The sequence below is a fragment of the Gossypium hirsutum genome, chromosome A04 (assembly GCF_007990345.1).
Source record: "Gossypium hirsutum isolate 1008001.06 chromosome A04, Gossypium_hirsutum_v2.1, whole genome shotgun sequence".
Lineage (NCBI taxonomy): Eukaryota > Viridiplantae > Streptophyta > Magnoliopsida > Malvales > Malvaceae > Gossypium > Gossypium hirsutum.
Genome location: NC_053427.1, coordinates 89,161,308 through 89,180,822, shown reverse-complemented (window position 1 = coordinate 89,180,822; position 19,515 = coordinate 89,161,308). Strand labels below are relative to the sequence as shown.

Here is a 19,515-nt window from a genome sequence, read left to right as displayed (position 1 = left end):
AGCTTGCAAAGCAACTAAGGTTATGCATCTCCGATCTACGGTTAAGTTTCACTCCAGGCAACAAGAACAAAAGACGAACATAATTCACTCCAACATGACCAAAAGAAAAGTTGAGCAAAAAAAGAAAAAACAAATACCGCAAGCCAAAATCTCTTCAAGCTCATTAAATTAGGAAACATGAACCTTTCAAATGTGACCAACTACCTTCCTGCTACACACTCTTTCAGCAAAGTTCTTGCAATACTAAATGCAAAAGCAATAACTCAATTAAGTTTTATGAACCTCAAAACAGTCCAGTTTAGAAATCAGATCAGGCTTAGGCAAATTAGATTTAATTGCTAAATAAGCAAAGATCCAAAAATATAGAGATGCGAAATGCTTTATCCTACAAGAGCACTCATATAATGAGCTTAAATCCCTCTTATAAAAATGAACTAACGACAAATCCCTATAGAAAAATGAGCCAAGTCAAAATTAAGTCCAAAAGTGAAACGCATAAGGAAAATAATTAAAAGAAAACGGATGTATTGCAACAAAAATACACACAAACACAAAGGTCATAGCATGAGCCTCTGTATGTAAAAAAATAAAATCATAAAATTAGGCAAAATATGGAGATAACATAATTGGAGGGATATCCATTCATCAATTTTATTAGGCATAGCACACAATTTTATTTCCATAACAAATTGTACGATCAAGTCATTCACCATAAGAGAACCGAGCCAGATTCACGTGTGGGGTGGAGGTTCATGTGGTAGTCAGGAAACCATCTACCATGACTACAGTATATCATCCTTATCCGACATGGTGCTAGGACTCAAGGCAGAGGAGTAGCATGAAGCTAGTTCTTTTCTGATTCAGCCAGTGAGACATTTTGACAGTCCCTCATATCATGTAATCTTGAAGAGGATGTCAGACGAGTTTTCCCACATGATGAAAACGAATTAGCAGTCCAGCAAAGGTGCTGTCAGACATAACTTGAGCTGTATTAGCATCTCATGAGACTGATTCTGCTGTTTTCCACTCTCTGGAACATTGATTCTGTAGCTCCAGCATGGTGAAGTTAGTTAGTCATAATAATTGGGTATATAATACTTGTATGTAAGCATCACAGCTAGGGTCAGCATTCATCATTCGAATCAGGACAAATAAGCATTTAATGGTCCATGTTACAAATGATTGGGTGGGAGCATGAGATTCAGCATGGGGAAGGGAGGCAGGGTTATAGATCCCAAAATGTATAAAATTATAAGTTAATTCATGGTGAAATTATAGTTTGACCCTCAAAATAATGAAATTTTGATTTAATGATTCTAAAAATATGAAGTTATAACTAATATAATTAAGAAATGCATTTATCTCATACAAAAATGTGTAACTTAGTCTCGATCCAAAAAAAATTCTGGTTTCACCCCTACGATCCAGAAATGTGTCCATTATAGATATGTTAAATCATTTTCAAGTTTAGAAATTACCCGACTTATTGCCAAAAGAATTGTCACAATCCTCACAGTGGCATCCTTAGCCTAAAAATAAATGAAGAATGTTTGTGCATTCAGATTGATTAGAGGTAATTAAGTTCATATACTATATCATCTTAACAAGTTGACTTTTCATCCGAAAAGGAAATAAGATGACAACCATATATTAAACACAAACTTGAGTATTGTCAGTTTATGTCTAACACTGATTTGTTCAATAATTTAAAGAGTTTTTTTTCTACACTTGGAGAGTCATATAACATATCAATATCCAGGTGTATATTACACATGGATCTTGAAAACAAGTTCTTCAAGATAAAAAAGGAAATTGGAAGCAACATAAGTAACATGGAGCTACCAAGTTAAAACATACCCGATAACACTCGCAATACTATTTTAGGCATTTTGACTTCTTGTATTTGCATCCACTTTTGTGCCTGGCTGCTGGAGTGTTCATCAAGTTTTCATCACCCTGACATATTTTCTCATGTCAAACACTTAAGAAATTACATAAATTTAAAGGGAAAAAAAGTGTAAGATTATAAAGTTATAATTAAAGTAACATTAGGGGAATCATTAGGTGGGTTAACAATAGGTGGAGCAAATGCGAGAGGGTTACGCAATTCAATTTGATGTCGAATATCAAGCACAATATCCTCATAATCTGGCGTGTTAAACAGTTATCACATGCACAACAATCCTTGCAGTAAATCCCTGCTGCAAAGCACTCACAATAACTGCTGATCACAACAAACAACAAAACTCAACAGATGTTCCAAACATCTTCTAAACATCTTCAAAAGTTAAGGGGAAAATGGTAATTTTGCCTAGGATAAAAATTGAGTTCACTTGAATATAAAATATGATAAATTGATGTTAAATTTACTCCTATAGATCCGGATAGACCAAATTTAGAGCTAGAACGAGGAAAGGAGGAAAATGTCGGATTAGTAGATTTATGTACACGAACATTTGTCGAGGTAAGTTCGTGTAACTTTCAAAAAGCAACCTTTAAAACCTACAGGGGATGCACAGCTGTGCTTAGGTCGTGTGGACAAGAAAATGGCTAAAATCAAGCCATTTCTTTCACCCTTCCCAAGCATAAACCTAAGTATTTTTGCACATATGATCAAAGCTTCTAAAGATGCTCAAAACCTGCATAAAAAGGTCCATACAATAGACTAATAATCCATACAACCAATATGCCATTTAGGCACCTCAAGCAATTTAATTACAAGAGCATTTGGTGAAAGTAACATTTGCGTATGAACATATATTAGTTATGAAATCGGTAGGTTTAAGACTAATTGTGGTAATGATAATATATTAAAATGAGATGGATATTTGATTACCGAATGTGAATAATAAGTAAACACTATTGATCAAAATATTAAACATCTCTATTTATACTTATTTAGCTCAAGAGCAAGGGGGGTCAAAGTTGGATCGGGACAATTGTTGTTATATCGAGTTTTCAACCCTAGATATGGAGAGAGGTAAGATTCAGCGAAGGCATGGAGAAGATGAACACATTTTGGCCTTATTTTCCCTTTTAATTAATTTTAATTACAAAATGACTAAAATACCCTTAATACCTTCCTTTGAAAATTTTTATGTACAAGCCCATTTTTGTGAGTTGAGTGTTTGATAAGTGTATAATGAAATGGCTAAAAATGATGTTTTAAGCTTAGTTGTTTTCGGTTTGAAATGAAATATAGGTGAAACATTTGGAAATGGCAAATGTTATATGCATTTGATTATTTGACTAAAACATATGTCTTATTAATGATGTGTATATTGATGTGATTGAATAAAATGAAAGTAGACACTGTATAAAGTTTTTGAGCACCCTCTGAACATTCGGGGTATCATATTCCAAACATCTTCTAAATACATGAAGAAACTTAAAAGAAAATTAAACATACCGATCTCGGGTATATGTTTAAACCAAGTCCGAGTAACATAGTACTTAAGTGAAATGTTCTGTCTCGCATGTGAACTTACAGTGTCAAACATCTGGATCTTCTACAGTTGCAGCGTTTACAGGCTTCAGTCTCATCTGGGAATGTTTCTCTATTCCTGAATTCAATAAATCCCACAGCTAAGAAATCAATGTGAAAATCATTCAAGTAAAAAAGATTATGTAAACTTGCCTCTCCCTTTTTGAGCTATCTTGGGATTTGGAATCTATTAACAATCAAGTCATTACTGGCATCCTCGTCAAAAAGATCTGAGAATAGTAGGAGGTAGAGAGAAGCCCATGCTGCAATTAAAGCATGGAAAGTTGAAAATCCCTGTACAAGATAAGGCTATCTAGATCAATGTTGCAAAGAATTTTAGGAAAGGAAGTTATATTTTGAACAATTTTTTACACAAGAAAAAGGAAAAGAAGAAAAGAACATAGGACAAAATTGCACCGATTGTTCATTCCACTTTTTCTTTATCACTTAGTTTTCCATATCCTTTGAAACAAAAAGGGCTGATAAAACCTGTTATATCATAGACTTGCAAGAATAATATCGAACATATTTAGAACTTAAATAGAGGGAGAGAGACTATCTCAAACAGTATTAAAAGGCTGTTACTTAGAATCGAGGGTTAGTGTCAGATATAATATATGGATGCGTCCAACATGGGTATACTAAACCTTTTAAAGTTCTTCCATATATTTAGATCATCATACTTTAGAAAAAAAAAAAAAGAGAAGAGTCTAGGTACATAGTTTAAAAAGACAGATAACTCAATAAGTTGCATTAATCTCGAAAACATTTCAACTATCAAAAATACCAACAAATAGAACCAGAAAGAGAAGTGAAATTACCTTTACCATATAAAAAAAAAAATTCTTATGCAGCTACTCAATTTACTTCTAAAGCTAAAGCCAACTTATGATATTTAAAGATAGAATTGCATTATGTTTCCAATGCATGATTCTTTTGTTTGGAAAGTTCAAATACTCCCAATGTAAGAATATCTAAATATGAGTATCAGAAATTAGATAAATATGTACATTCTGTACTCTAAAAGTGAAATGTGAATTCTGATGTACTGATGACAAATCTAATACTGCAGTTCTAGGCAGTCCTAAATAGATTAACCTAAGATCAAGTGGTTTAAATCTAATCTTTAGGGGGTTTCGATAATTTCCCTAAATAGTCCACAAACTTTGGCAACTTAGAACAAACCTAATAAAGTACTCCAACTTGGGCATGGACAGCAAATGTAGATATGGACAACTTTGACCCAAAATTCAAAGATACAGGTCCAAAAGTGGAACCACTACCAAGGTCTTTTAGTCGTCAGTGTGGAGCTGTCTTATCCTAAGTTTCCCAAACCCTTTTATGCTTCATTTGAGGTTAGAATCTCAGGAAGGCAGGTCTTTTATGAGTGTTAGCACAATTTAGTTGCATCATTGTTGGTGCCAAACCATTTTTTTCTCAACCAACCTATTCTTCCTCTCTGTTTTAAGGTACTATTCACGGTCATTCTCTTTTTCTTAATTGCCAATTTCAAAGCCTATTCCTAAATATTGGATAAAAATAAATGATAGAAACTGGCCGAATATGATTCTAAGAAATTTTATACTACCATAACTATTACCATTCCCAGAAAAGAAAAACAGCTACCTATGGAGCTAATCTATCAACAAGATTTAGGAACAAATTTTAAGTAACACGAACTAGATAAGGCTGAGGATGGTTTACCGAGTGCCAAGATTAGAGTGTATTGAATTTATAAAAGATGGAAATGAAAAAGAAGATTAATAAAAGCCATTGAATTTGACCGAAATCTACGAAGAAGAAAGAGCTGAAAAATATTCCAATCCACCAAAAATGTTGTTGATGAAAGCAAAAGCATATTGGACTACTTACTAGTTTGCAGATGATGATGCCCCAAAAGCATGATGCGAGCCAATAAAATTCTTTAGTTGAAAATGAGCGCAAATCCGCCATACTGCTGGTAGAGAAAGACAGTGTAAGACGAAATTGAATCAAAGACATGAGCAAACCTATCTGTCAGAAAACAACAGTTGCAAAGTTCTGTTCAAAACAAATATTTACCATAGGATATATATAAGAACAACATACTAGTAACTCAACCAAGTAAATTGAACAACAGTTTAGCAACAAGCATAAGAAATGGATAAGCAGATACATTGGTTGGAAAACCATATATGCACACAACCATTTCCCACGGGCGTCGGCTCTTTGTCCTCCAAGCACCCCTCCCTATTTCCCCATTGTGCTGTCTTATTCGACGCAGTGGGTTTAATCTGCAATTGGGCAACATTGCCGTTAGATAAATAGTTCAAACTGCAAACCGTTTGGTCAGCTTGAATTTTTTACTAGAGAACCTCATATCAAAGGAAAACAACTGCAAGCTGATATTATTTAAATGACTTAATAAGCCACATAGATAGTAGCATCAATTTGTTCATGGTAAGTGGTAACGAATCAAACATGAACCAGAAAAGAAACTACACGGAAAATTTGAAGGGAAAAAAGCGAAATTTGAATTTAAAGATCCTAACCAAGTAAACATCGAGTTACAATGGAATTACTCAGATAAATCTCAAAGGGTGTAAATACGAATCTAATAAAAGCCTTGGAACATGTCATGTACCATTCAAAACACTCGAGTGAGAAGTACAGAATCATAAAGCTGAACCTTAAGAGGTAAAATTGGAAAAGATATCTTGCCAAAAAAGAAAATATCTATCTTTGACAGCAAAAAAAAGAAGCGTTAGCATCCATAATGTTGAGATAAGAAAGAAACACGGTGAGGATGAGGCAAAATATTAATATAGGAAGAGAACAGTAGAATCAGACCCGATATAGGTGTGGCCTTTATGACGAGGGCTGAGAGAGGTTAGCAGATAGCAAGCGAAGAACCCTTTTCCCGGCTTGCCCTTATTTTCATTTCCCGGTTCTCTTATTTGTTACTGATTTTCAACTTCAAGATCCGGGCATTTGAAGTCTTCTGTTCGTGACTTCCTCTGCTTGAAATAGGCATTGAGGGATTTCGAGTCTCCTTTCTCGCTCCTTTTTCTCGCTTCATTGCCACCTGGGGCAATTTTCCCCCTTCTCATTTCTCTCCAATTCACTCACAGCAGAGCAAATGGACTTGAATTTGAATGTAGTGGAAGTTATTTACTCAAATTTAAGACAATTAATTTGGGGAAACCGATTAAACAAGAGTAGGGTAACATTGCATTTTACCCCTTTAATTAATCTTTGAGATTGTTGATGGGAACACCAAAATTAAAGTTTTTATGCTTAAAGGGTATATAAATCGTAAAAGAATGTTTAAATTTTATAGTTCAGATTGTGAGATGGGCACATATATTGACCAGAGATCCACAGCCTAAAACACTGAAACAAAAGTCCAAAAATACCAGCCCAAACCTAAACCCAGGCCCCAAGCCTCAAACCCTACACCCCAAATCCGGATATCCCCAGAATGGGATATACCTGACCGGGATATCCTTCATGAGGATAACCCCAAACCGGGATATCCCTAGAATGGGATATCCTCAGCTGGAATAAGTAAGGCAGGTAACCCGGTCCAAACACATAAAAAATTTGAACCGGATACCAAAACAGCTGAACCGGTCAATAAAAATGCCGAACCGGGATAGGATATGAGGGGAATATTCCTGTAATAGCTTATCCCGAAACGGGATATAACAGGGATATCCCCACGGCAGAATAAGAATGAAAATAAACCCAGAACTTCTTGTTATGCACGCTTTGATTACTTTTAATTGTTATGCACGCTTTGATCACAAATCTTTGTGCGCAAGCCAAGAGTCATGCACATCGCAGTAGACATGTTTTATGATGCAAGTAGTAACCATATGACATTAAGATTATATCTATACATTTTCAATCACTTCGATATTTTCCAAACGCATAGAACCTAAAAATCAAGAAAGTACCAACCATTTATTTCTGAGCAAACCAAAAAAAAAAAACCACACCACAAGTCTCAGTGTTCACAATAACATACATGCTATGATTAATCTCTCTCTATATATAAACCCCTGCATTCTAGGGTTTAAGATATTAGCATCTTAATATCTTCTTGTATCTGTAGACACAAGAAAAGGAATACTGAATCACATATTTTGCAGTTAAATAGTTCAATGTAAAATTATCCTTTGAAAGTGTTAGGGTTACATAAGTGTTGACTGCAGAACCATCTCAATTCGGGTCCACGGAAAACCTATTAACCATCAAGTCAAGAACATTTAATGAAATGAAGAAAATTAGAATATTTCAAATAAGAATAAGAGCTTCGCACAGTTTAAGAGTCTCAAAATAATACATAACACGCAGAATCATTAGTTGCACTATGTATCCTGAATAAACAAATCAAAACACCCTAGTTGTTCTCATACAGTAGCAGACTCCTCAGCCCATTGATCAGGTTGAAGAAAATCAAAGAACCACCAACCAGAGTAGCAGATTCTGTATAATAAGAACATTTATACAAATTACAATGTTTTTAGCTGGTTTAACACCAAACAGAGATATACAATTACAAGAATCATCAGTGACAGTTTATCTTCTAACTTAATATAATCAAACAATGTTTGAATTTTGAAGGTCTCCAGGAAAAGAAAGGGGGATTTGATTAAGTTGTTGATATTAACACACCATGATGACAACAAATTAATTCGCACGTATGAGCATGACATTTCATGAAACTAAGTTCTGAGTAGTGATTATCTACAAAAAACTCATCGTGAAGCAACATATCAAGCATGCAAATGTAAAACATGTTTCTTTGCCCAGGCTTTAAAATCATAAAGGCCCTCACTTGGTTAGATATAACCAAAAGCATTTGTTTTTAAAAGAAATGGTAGCTGTTAAAAGCCTTTATGAAGGTTCTTACAAAAATGTTACTAGCTATTGAACCTCGTAACATAGGCACACAAGAAAAGGGAACGTGAAAGAGATTCAAATGTTAAAGCAGACTATTCACTAGGAAAATGAAACATTAAAAGACGACTTTCCTATTAAATCTTCTAAAAAACTTCAAATAAGCATATATCTAAAGATAAACATCAAACACAACTTTTGAATTTTTAGATCACCAGAAAACTTTCAGTTAATGAACAAGGTACTTACTGGATCTTCCCAGGTGATTCTGGCTTGACATTGGGGGCCACTGCATTGCCAGTGGACTCTGGCTTTACACTAGTTGTTACAGCACTATCGATAGACCCTCAATTCACACCGTGGATTCCTGCACTATTCACAAACTTGCATTAGTTTTTAAATTTGGCCATTTTGGAACCACAGAGTAAAGGCCAACTTCAGCTAGAAAACATAGGTAAAACCCTTAGCTCTCTTATTTTCACAGGGCATTAGACAAGATTAAAAATGATTTAGATCTAGGTGGAATAGAAAGGTAAATAGTCAACCTTTCCAGGCAAAGAATCATAACCAAAGATGCTGAACAGATGGCTGAGCTAGACAAGCAGTCACATCTCTTAATAGAAATTCTTGTAGTATTAAGGAACACAAAACAATGTCTTTTGGTGTAAGAATACACACGAACTATCCAACTCTGACAAACTAGAGCAAAGTGGATTACCTTCTGGTCATCATCATTTTCAGCATGGGTTATTCCTAGCAATCTCCAACCTTCAGCATTCTCAGGATTTTTCATAATTTCAGCCTCTAGGGCAAGCACTGCTTCACTCAAAAGTCCTTTCCTCAATAGCTCTTGACCTTCTTTTAAAGGATTTTGATGACCAACATATGGATTCATATCAGAAAATGCAAAGACACCCCTTGAAGCGTCCGACCGCTGAGGAACCTACAAGTTTTCACATCCAAAACATTCATGTAGAATTAAGAGAGGTTATAAAGTGAACTTCTTCAAGGCTACTAGACTTACTCATCATATGAATTTGCCCAGTTATCAGACCAACTATCTCCCAAAGCCCCCTCACCAACTTGACGACCAAATTCTGCCCAGTCATCAACATGCAACTTTGAGAATTCATTGACCCATTGATCATCGACAGACTCTTGTCGCAATCTTTCAGCACCAAATTCATTGGCCCAATGGTCAGGTCCACTGAAAACCTATTAACCATCAAGTCAAGAACATTTAATGAAATGAAGAAAATTAGAATATTTCAAATAAGAATAAGAGCTTCGCACAGTTTAAGAGTCTCAAAATAATACATAACACGCAGAATCATTAGTTGCACTTTGTATCCTGAATAAACAAATCAAAACACCCTAGTTGTTCTCATACAGTTGCAGACTCCTCAGCGCATTGATCAGGTTGAAGAAAATCAAAGAACCACCAACCAGAGTAGCAGATTCTGTATAATAAGAACATTTATACAAATTACAATGTTTTTAGCTGGTTTAACACCAAACAGAGATATACAATTACAAGAATCATCAGTGACAGTTTATCTTCTAACTTAATATAATCAAACAATGTTTGAATTTTGAAGGTCTCCAGGAAAAGAAAGGGGGATTTGATTAAGTTGTTGATATTAACACAACATGATGACAACAAATTAATTCGCACGTCTGAGAATGACATTTCATGAAACTAAGTTCTGAGTAGTGATTATCTCCACAAAACTCATCGTGAAGCAACATATCAAGCATGCAAATGTAAAACATGTTTCTTTGCCCAGGCTTTAAAATCATAAAGGCCCTCACTTGGTTAGATATAACCAAAAGCATTTGTTTTTAAAAGAAATGGTAGCTGTTAAAAGCCTGTATGAAGGTTCTTAAAAAAATGTTACTAGATATTGAAGCTCATAACATAGGCACATATGAAATGGGAACGTGAAAGAGATTCAAATGTTAAAGCAGACTATTCACTAGGAAAATGAAACATTAAAAGACGACTTTCCTATTAAATCTTCTAAAAAACTTCAAATAAGCATATATCTAAAGATAAACATCAAACACAACTTTCGAATTTTTAGATCACCAGAAAACTTTCAGTTAATGAACAAAGTACTTACTGGATCTTCTCAGGTGATTCTGGCTTGACATTGGGGGTCACTGCATTGTCAGTGGACTCTGGCTTTACACTAGTTGTTACAGCACTATCGATGGACCCTCAATTCACACCGTGGATTCCTGCATTATTCACAAACTTGCATTAGTTTTTAAATTTGGCCATTTTGGAACCACAGAGTAAAGGCCAACTTCAGCTAGAAAACATAGGTAAAACCCCTCAGCTCTGTTATTTTCTGTTGACATGAACTTGAGTGGAAACAAACACTGGTTAAATTCGCAGTGGGTTTCCGATGACATAAAGCTCAGTATGGATTACTGAACAGACCAGAAAAGCAGTGTCAATACTGCTGATATTACTGAAACAAAAACAGAATTCCAAATTTATCAAACCGCACTTGTACAAGGACAGTGGCCTTAAATATATATCAACTGTAGATTAAATGAAAACAGCCAAGTGTTCAAGTAATGAAAAGTATTCCCTGACCTTAAATATATATAAACTGTAGATTAAAGGAAATCGACCTCATTTAACACTCAAGATTAAATTTATCTTTACTTGTTAAACTTACCAGTAAACAGAGAGTAGGCTTCCCGTAACATACCTAAAACTTGATAGTCCAGAGAATTAGAACATAACTTTTTCACATTGTCCTAATCAAATTTTCACATCAACCATTAATTCACTGATTCGGAAAATTTTGAATTAACCCCCAAACAGCACAAGAAGATTGTTCAAAGAATCAAATTCATGCAAACTAATACGATGAAAACCGAAGTCATTAACCAATGGCTTAAAAAGGGAAAAGTGACCTTAATTTTGTTAGTTCCTTCTCCTTGGCAGGATCCCCTATCTTAAGTTTGTCTGCTTGTACAAATGTAGATGGTCTATGAATTAAGTAGATTTATTTATCATGCAGTTCTAACTGCTAACTCCACTAAATAGAAATCAATGTTACTTAAATCACTTGCTGCAAAAAGAAGGCAACATTTTCCAAAAGCTTCTTAAAATATGAATTACACAAAATTCGAAGCCATTTTTTTTCTGATAAGGTGCTATCCTAGAAGACATGAGATTCTTCAAACAGCTTTGAACCGACATTAAGAAAAACAAGAACATTTACAGATGTAAGGAGGCAAAAGACAAAGTTAAGATTCATACTTGAAAATCAGTCTACGATGAAACAGGAGATTTCGAAAATCACATAAAATGAGAAAACTTAGGTTTATCTCTCTCACGAAAACTGTTTTCCTACTGTAGCGCGTATGTGTTTTTTTTTTTTGGCCTCTCGTAACCCAAAACTAAAAAATAAAGAGAGAAAAAAGTTGAAGAGAGATAATCGAATCGAGAAAAAATGGGGGATGTTTGTTTGGCCTCTGGTTACCCGAAGGTAAAAAAGAATGAAAGCAAAAATTTGAAAAGAGAGCGAGAGAACTCTGGAATGAAATGATGGGGAAGGAAAGGGATTTGAAAAGACACAACGGGCATCTTCTTCTCGGAAGATTTTTTAAATCTCCGATGTATATTTAATGCTCTTTTTAAATCCACAGCCCCAGACACTGAAACAAAAGCCAAAAAAACCAGCCCAACCCTAAACCCAAGGCCCAAGCCCCTAGACCCCACACTCGGATATCCCTGGAATGGGATATACAAAGGCGGGGTATCCTTACTTAGAACATCCCCGATCCGGGAACCTTCTAGCGTCTTACCTACGATTAATGGCCAGCTTCCTTCCCATCATTCGAGATTTAAATCCTCAATTATCTATTCAATCTATTGCTCCCCATTTCTTCGGCGATTCTCTCTTGCTCTCGGTCACTTTTCAACGTTTTCCTGTTATTCTTTTGTAGCTTTGGGTATCCACGGGCCAAAAAAACACATGCTATAGAAGGAAGAGAGTTTTCGTGAGAGAGAAACCCTAAGTTTTCTCTGGCGTTTCTGGTTTTTGTGATTTTTGAAATTCGCTGCTTCAACGGAGACTCATTTCAGGTATCAGTCTCTTTTTTAGTTTCAGCTCCATGCTTTTTTACTTGTATTTCAGTGGGTTTTTCTTAGGGTTTTTGGTTTTCAGCTTTAGAAATCACTGTTTCATTCCGTCTTTCAAATCTACAGATGTCGGTCTTTATTTTTGGATTGTTTGTTTCCCTCTGTTTAATATTATAGCTTTTGTGTTATTTTCTATTTCTTTTAAGTCTTTGCTTAGCAGAATACTAATTGCCTAAACAAAAAACATCCGTATGTAAATTGTTTACTGCATCTGTGTTGGCTTGATTTTAGTCCTAGGAACCCGGTGGGAGTTGTGACGCATGTAGAGTTTGTTTGGTAGTTTTTCTGGATGGTAATAACATGTCTTTTTAATTTGTTGTGAGTTGTGACATTCTGTTTCTTAGTTTTTTCAAAAAGTCTGTACTTTAGTTTAAAAAAATAATAATAATAATCTAATTGGGATGCTTGTTGATATTGATAAGAATTGGAGATTTTAACCCTCAACATTTACACACTATGACAACATTGAAAAAAGAAAATCAATATGTGAACTGATTGTCTGGGTTTGTTCTTTTCCTTTGATTAACATAGCCTTGGGAGTTCAAATTAGTCTATAAGATGCACTAATTTTTGGACTACCAATTTCTATAATTTAATGGTATGTGGCTTGCAAAATATGTTCAATGCCGCTTTACAATTTGCTACACTTTGATCATAATGACTTTCTTTTCCTTCAACTTTGCCTGTAACATGCTTGGTATTGTTTGTTGTTGGTTAACTTGAAACATATTTCTTATTTTTTTTTCCTAATCATTCTCTTTTACGGTTCTCTATTGGTTATTTTCTATAAGACTTGGCAATGGTGTTTTGGCATTTCCCAGCTTTAGGAGGTCTGGAGTATGTAAATAGAGAATCATGCCTGATGTTATTTATATTACTGCTCTGAATTGGTTTTGTTGATACAATATAAGAATGTGGCAAGAAGGTTGGAGGCAGTTCACTCGATGGGCCGAGAGTTGTAACTGGTAGTAGATAGATTGGTCCCCTCTTGTTATGAGGTTTGAGGAGAGTATTTAAGGGGAACACTTATAAGCCATGTGTCCTTGTTTTATTGGTGGGCTTGTTATTCAAAGTGGGTGCCATATTAGGGCGGCTATGTGATTTGATGTAACGAGGATAAAGAGTAATGTCAACAGAGTGGTTTAGCTTGGCGTGACGTGGCCTTGGGCAGAGGGTGGTGATTAGCAGGGTTATTCTGTTTGGTGGGGTTGTCCCAATTGATGAGGTCTGGTGAAGGTATGTTAAGTGAGGATATGTGTAACAATTGCCCTCAGTTGAAGGGAAGGTTATAAAGTAAGCTTACCTGAGACAAAAAGTATTAGTGAAGTCTCTATGTTCCGGGCAAGTTCTGTCTAGAAATTTTTCTGCCTACTTTGTTTCGTAAAATTGGAGGAAATTTTTGCAAAGTTTGTGATTTGATTGTTCTTGTGAAATTCGCACCACAAGGCCTTTAAGGCAAGGTGTAAACATTCAAAGTATGAATGCATGAAGCCTTGGAGGCAAAGTATAAATGTGCAAGGTGTTCTTAGAAACGCTATTTACCTAAAAAGGTTAAATGTGCCTGAAGAGGCTTTGTTTTTGAAAAGTTTAGTTGTTTGAGAAGTTGAAGTATGCATTGAAGGCTGTGTCTAAGAAGACGAAGTATGCCTTGAAGGCTAAGTGTCTTAGAAGACAAAGCATGCCTTGAAGGCTAAGTATTTGAGAAGACGAAGTTTGCCTTAAAGGCTAACTGCCAAAGAAAATGAACTATGCCTTGAAGGCTGTGTTTAAGAATAGAAAGTATGTCTCGTAGGTTAAGTGTTTGAGAAGTAGAAGTATGCATTGAAAGCTAAGTTCCTTGAAATATGTGCTTGAACATTGCACAATATTTTTCCCTGAAAAACTTGTAATTACTTGTATAATTGTACCTTCATTGAGGTATGCCTGAAAAGGTTGAAAGGTACTCGCCAATGGAGTATGCTCATGATATTTATCCCTCCAAAGCTTGAGGAATGTCAGTAATTATTTATAATATGCATAAGTTACACAATGCTTATCCTTTAGCTAGGTATGCATGGAAGTGAGCTTGGCATATGCGGCGATTACCTTTCAACCTAACTGTGCTGTTAGTGATTTATATTTATATTAAATACACAAATTTATATTTATCACTGCCCTGCTTCAGAATTTACTGTGCGGTTTACACAAATTTATATTAAATATAATTTTTATATAAATTTTTCACCTGATGCAAAAAGGCAAGAAACTAGGGTTAGTGATTATATTTATAGATGAATGATGAAATAAAGAAGAGCCGATTGTTTGTTTTGAGTTCTCACTTAACCTGTTTGCCTCCGGCATCTTCCCTCATGGCTTCGGAGAAAGAAGCTGCTCTTGCTTCTGCTCCCTCTGATTCTCCTACCATGTCAGCCCAGCCCTATGTTTCTCCTTCTCCTTCTATTCATCAATTTCTTCTTTTAGAAAAGAAAGAATTCTTTTTTTTAGAATAATTTAAATTTTCCTTCCCTTTTCACTTTGATGTGAATTAGCGGGATCATTCCTTCTCATTTACTCTTTTTTTTTTTTTCAGATTTGACAAAATCATCAACAAGGAAATACCAGCTACCGTGGTGTATGAAGATGATAAGGTTCTGATCTTTTTTCTATTTCTTTTTACTTCTGATTTTAAATTCTGCTGATTCAGTCACTGCTTATTTGTATGCTGGAAAGATCTTTTAGAAATCAGGCTTTTTTTTTTCCTTCTTGAACTATGGCTTGATTCTTGCAACAGGTGATGCTCATTTTATATATAAATATTTTTTTATTTGTTTCTTAAAACAAATTTCCCTCAACCAAATTCTGGTCGTGACCTGGAACTTGGTCTGGCTTTTAACAATTCGAAAGGCACTACTTTTGACCTCTTCCATTTTTATCTTAAAATGGATAGAAATGCAAACACCCCATGCCCTTATAAGTTGGACAAGATACGTCGTCCTTGTGCATTTTGACAAGTAGCCCGTTATTGGCCTAAAGTAATGCATCGAGACTTGTGGGGTAACACATTCTAAGTTAGAATGAGAGAGTAGAGGTTCATTTGTTTGTCTTAAGAGCTGTCTAGATAAAGGGCTGTGTTTTTTATTTTTGTTTAATTTATTTTCACTAGTGGTCTTGCTAAGGGTAATAGATGAGAATTTGTTGGAATTTTGAGGGATGCTTATCGTATTTAAGAGGATGGATTCTAAGGAATGAACGTGGAAGTGGCCTTATGCCTTGAAATTATTAGGTTCATTAATTGGATCAGTCAGCTGGTCAAATGTTTTCAGGGAAATGAGATAGCAGATGTATTAGGTAAGGTTGGCATTTGAAGGGAAGTATTTTCATGGCTTGAGGGTGATATTTGTTCTTTTTTATTCAGTTCTCTGTGCGATTATTGGTATTTCCATGTCCTGGTGCTGTCTGTTCTTACTTGGTGTTTGAGTTTTGGTTGACTTGTGCTACTGATGTTTTGGGGTGGTTTGTTTAGATGGACGGTTTTGTGGTTTTTGGATCGGGTTCGTGTTCTTTTTGTTCTGGGCCTATGTGGCCATTGGTTTTTTGCGACTTGGGATAGTTGTCCTGGTTTTTTGTGCTGTGATAATGGTCATGGTTTTTGGGTTTCTGTTTAGTTCCTGTGGCTTGTGATAATTGGCATGTTTTCGTAGTTTATTCTCCTCATTTTCCTTTTTTTGTTACATTTCTTTCCCTTTTATTCTCTTCTTTATTATGTCTGTCTCATTTCAAATTTTACCTCTTATATTTTTTAGCTTTTTTGTAACCGACGCCCGAAAGAATTCAAAGACACATTATACTGTGATTTTCTCTGCCGTTTCTGTTTTTGGGATTTTTGATTCCCTTGCTTCATCAGGTATGAATCTTTGCTTCAACATTGTCTTTTCCGTTCTCTCTTTGAATTTATGAATTATGCTTTTGTACTTGTAGTTCCAAAAATATGGTGCTTAGAAATACATGAAAATTTATTTCATTCAGAGTTAAACAGCTTCACAACTAGGAATAAATAATTGCATATGACTTTAAATCATAATCAACTTCTTAAAATAACACGCACTGATATACGTGGACCCTTTGTTGTTAAAACTTTTAAAGAAGAAAAGCATTTTATCACACTTATTAATGATTTTCCGTTATATTATTCTACCTATGTGCTTAATGAAAATTTCAATCAATAAATGTTCTTGAGGTATACATTAATGAGGTTGAAAAACAATTAATTAGGAAAGTGAAAATAGTAAAATCGTATAGAGATGGTAAATATTATGCACGACAACAAATCTATTAATTAGTGATAAATATTCTATATTACGCTTAAAATATTTATATTATACATTAATGCATCATTATCTTGTTTAAAATTTATACTATACAACTTGTTTTTGTAATTTGTTACATCTAGTCCAACAATTTCAAGCTTAATTAGCATGATTCAAATTAATATTCCAAAAATTTTGTATCTTACCTGAGTATTTATATTATGATCACACAACTGAAATCAAATTAAATATTTCATGTGTTTAATTTAACCAAAATATAAAATTTATATATGCAATTAAATCATATCCAAATCTTATACAATATTTATGTTATATCAAAATACCTTCATAATTTTGGAATTGGCTTAATGACAAATTTAATCACTAACGTTTACATATTTTTGTCAAAATGGTCATAATTGTATTTTTTAGCTTTTTTTGGCTATTAATTTTTTTTTTCAAACTGTTTTTTTTTAAACAGATTCGATGAAAGTACCATTAAAAAAATTAATGTGGATGATGTGGAATATTTTCAATGAGATGTAATTTATTACTTAGGTGATTCAATAAGATAGTTACATGTGAAAAATAATGAAATAAATAAATTATACATTAAATTAAAAAAATAACTCCTAATTTAAAGATAATAAATGTAATTATCTAAAAAAGTTTCAATATGAAGAATGCATGCATTTGTTTACTAAGAGGTTTAAAAAAATAATTAATAAATCAAACAAAAAAAATCTTGAATGTGTGCATTCATTTCATTTTGAAATTTTTTTTAGATAATTAAGTTTATTTTTTTAAACTAAGAGTTATTATTTTAATTTCATGAAATATTTATTTATTTTATTATTTTTTATATGTAATTATTTATTGGGTTATCAAAGTAATAATAAATTGCATCTCATTAAAAATATTTTAAGTATGAAATTTTACATCATCCCGTTAAAAAGTCATCAAATTTTTTTAAAAAAACAATTTTAAAAAAAAATAAAAGTTGATGGTAAAAAAAGGTTTAAAATACAATTAAAATTATTTTGACAAAATATGTAAACGTTAATCACTGAATTATCATTAAGCCTTCTGAAATTTATCCCTTTCTACTATCAGAATGAATTTTCCATTTTCAATTTTTTTTCCCCGGTGATGGTGTTTGGGCCTAAGCCCAACTATAACCCAAAGATATAATTTCGACGCCAGCGCGCAAGATTGACGTAGAAGAAAGATGAGTGCCGAAAAAGAATCCTCTGTCTCTCAACGTCGCTTGTCCTGCACTAAATGCTTGGACGTGCTCTGGTTTTGCTATTGTATTCCTCCCTCTCTCTATTTTCCATTTTTTTTTACCAATTTCAATTTTTTTTATATGAATTGATTCGATGTTGGGCAGCTCCGGTTCATCAATTGCAACAGTATTACAGAGAAGGAGTTTTGGATAATTGCTATGGAAAATGGAGTGCTCTTTGGGATTGTTTGTATTTGAAAACCAAGCCCTCTTCTCAACTCCAGGTTCTTTTTCCTCTTTCTTTTAATTCTTTTCCGATTTAAAAATATTGCAAAAAGATTTAAGGAAAAACTATTATTTCAATTTATATTTAATTTGTTAATAAGCTACATTGTGGTTGCCTTATGCTTAAATTGTGGTTCATAAGCTAAAAGCTGATTGGAGAATGGTCGAAGATGAACTATCAACAATTATAAATGTAATGTCTCTTTCAATTTGAGCAGCCATTGATCACAAATCTCAATTTTAGTTGCGAGTGCCATCCAAATAAGATATCAAGTTCTACTGAGAAATCCTAATTGCTTGGGATGAGCTTGTTTTCAATTGTAATGTTAAACTAGGTCTTTCTGTAGTATCCTAAATCTTCCATATTTTTGGGAATTGTAAATGGTGCCCTAAATCTCTGAACCATAATGAAAAAAAGATAGCATTTTCACTTTTAGGGTTTACATATCAATAACCGACTAATCGTAATTTTATTGTTATGATTTGCATGCTGTGAATTCATCTCTTCAATAATGAATTAATGAGAAGTTCCAAAATGTTTAGTTAAGTTCAAAACTGTGTTATACGGATATGTGTCCTATATGAGTATACTTATTTTTTTAGAGTTATTTCTTATATTTGGAAGCGCATACCCTTTACTCATGTTTGAATTGTGTTGAACAAGGCTTTAGGGAAATGAAGAGGCTGAGTAAGTAAACATAGCTTGTCATTTTATGAATGCTAATGATGATAACGTTCATGTAAACGGAACGATGTCTAGGAACTGTAGAGAGGTTTATTGACAGCCCAACTATTTGGTTTTTCCATGTAGAAAAAACTTAAATTGCAGTTGCATTTTACCTTTGCTGTCTGTTCCCCAATAATGAACTGGTCCTGCTGAAAACAGGAAATTCTGGAGGCTCGCGAGAAAGCTGAGTCTCATATTTGGACATTTCGGACACTCGAAGAAGCACAAGCTTATTGGAAGCAAGAATTTGGACATTTAAATGGTCGAGAATCGAAATAATCGAAATAGACTTTAATTAAGCTGCATGTGGCAGACTTACAGCTGAGTTTTCTTGTTTTTTTCCCCTTTAAGTTCCAGTTGTTACCTTTTAACTATTACAAGGTACCAAACGTTACACCACCTTCGCAAGACCAATTTCTTTAAGTGCATGTGAGTCTTAAATTCATTGATTACCTAGTT

General features: G+C 34.1%; 1 protein-coding gene and 3 long non-coding RNA genes across 24 annotated transcripts; 1 reads left to right on the top strand and 3 right to left on the bottom strand.

Annotated features, from left to right (window-relative positions):
• Positions 1-934: 934 nt before the first annotated feature.
• On the bottom strand, positions 935-3,566 carry LOC107934883 (uncharacterized). Of its 2 annotated transcripts, XR_005925894.1 has the most exons (4): positions 3,489-3,566; positions 1,858-1,956; positions 1,479-1,529; positions 935-1,044 (listed from the first exon to the last, which is right to left on the bottom strand). It is a non-coding gene; the product is annotated as an uncharacterized lncRNA (long non-coding RNA). The 2 variants fall into 2 exon arrangements; XR_005925893.1 differs by lacking the exon at positions 3,489-3,566 and having other exon boundaries at positions 1,858-3,212.
• A 72-nt stretch (positions 3,567-3,638) lies between these two features.
• LOC107934889 (uncharacterized) lies at positions 3,639-6,773 on the bottom strand. Of its 10 annotated transcripts, none has more exons than XR_005925884.1 (4): positions 6,314-6,773; positions 5,546-5,757; positions 5,357-5,441; positions 3,639-3,747 (listed from the first exon to the last, which is right to left on the bottom strand). It is a non-coding gene; the product is annotated as an uncharacterized lncRNA (long non-coding RNA). The 10 variants fall into 10 exon arrangements; XR_005925889.1 differs by having other exon boundaries at positions 5,357-5,438; XR_005925890.1 differs by having other exon boundaries at positions 5,573-5,757.
• Positions 6,774-7,410: 637 nt separating this feature from the next.
• LOC107934888 (uncharacterized) lies at positions 7,411-11,980 on the bottom strand. Of its 8 annotated transcripts, none has more exons than XR_005925876.1 (7): positions 11,649-11,979; positions 10,492-10,609; positions 9,686-9,828; positions 9,393-9,583; positions 9,087-9,311; positions 8,618-8,735; positions 7,411-7,954 (listed from the first exon to the last, which is right to left on the bottom strand). It is a non-coding gene; the product is annotated as an uncharacterized lncRNA (long non-coding RNA). The 8 variants fall into 8 exon arrangements; XR_005925880.1 differs by having other exon boundaries at positions 9,691-9,828; positions 11,649-11,975; XR_005925878.1 differs by having other exon boundaries at positions 9,662-9,828; positions 11,649-11,964.
• A 111-nt stretch (positions 11,981-12,091) lies between these two features.
• On the top strand, positions 12,092-19,455 carry LOC107934887 (uncharacterized). Of its 4 annotated transcripts, XM_041111814.1 has the most exons (6): positions 12,176-12,476; positions 13,325-13,374; positions 15,103-15,160; positions 16,316-16,416; positions 18,210-18,328; positions 19,216-19,455. In XM_041111814.1, the coding sequence occupies exons 3-6, from the start codon at positions 15,147-15,149 to the stop codon at positions 19,333-19,335; spliced, it is 354 nt and encodes a 117-aa protein (XP_040967748.1). In that variant the 5' UTR covers positions 12,176-12,476; positions 13,325-13,374; positions 15,103-15,146; the 3' UTR covers positions 19,336-19,455. The 4 variants fall into 4 exon arrangements, with proteins under 4 accessions (XP_040967749.1, XP_040967750.1, XP_040967751.1 ...); XM_041111815.1 differs by lacking the exon at positions 13,325-13,374 and having other exon boundaries at positions 12,092-12,476; XM_041111816.1 differs by lacking the exon at positions 13,325-13,374 and having other exon boundaries at positions 12,151-12,476; positions 16,316-18,129.
• The last annotated feature ends 60 nt before the right edge of the window (positions 19,456-19,515 follow it).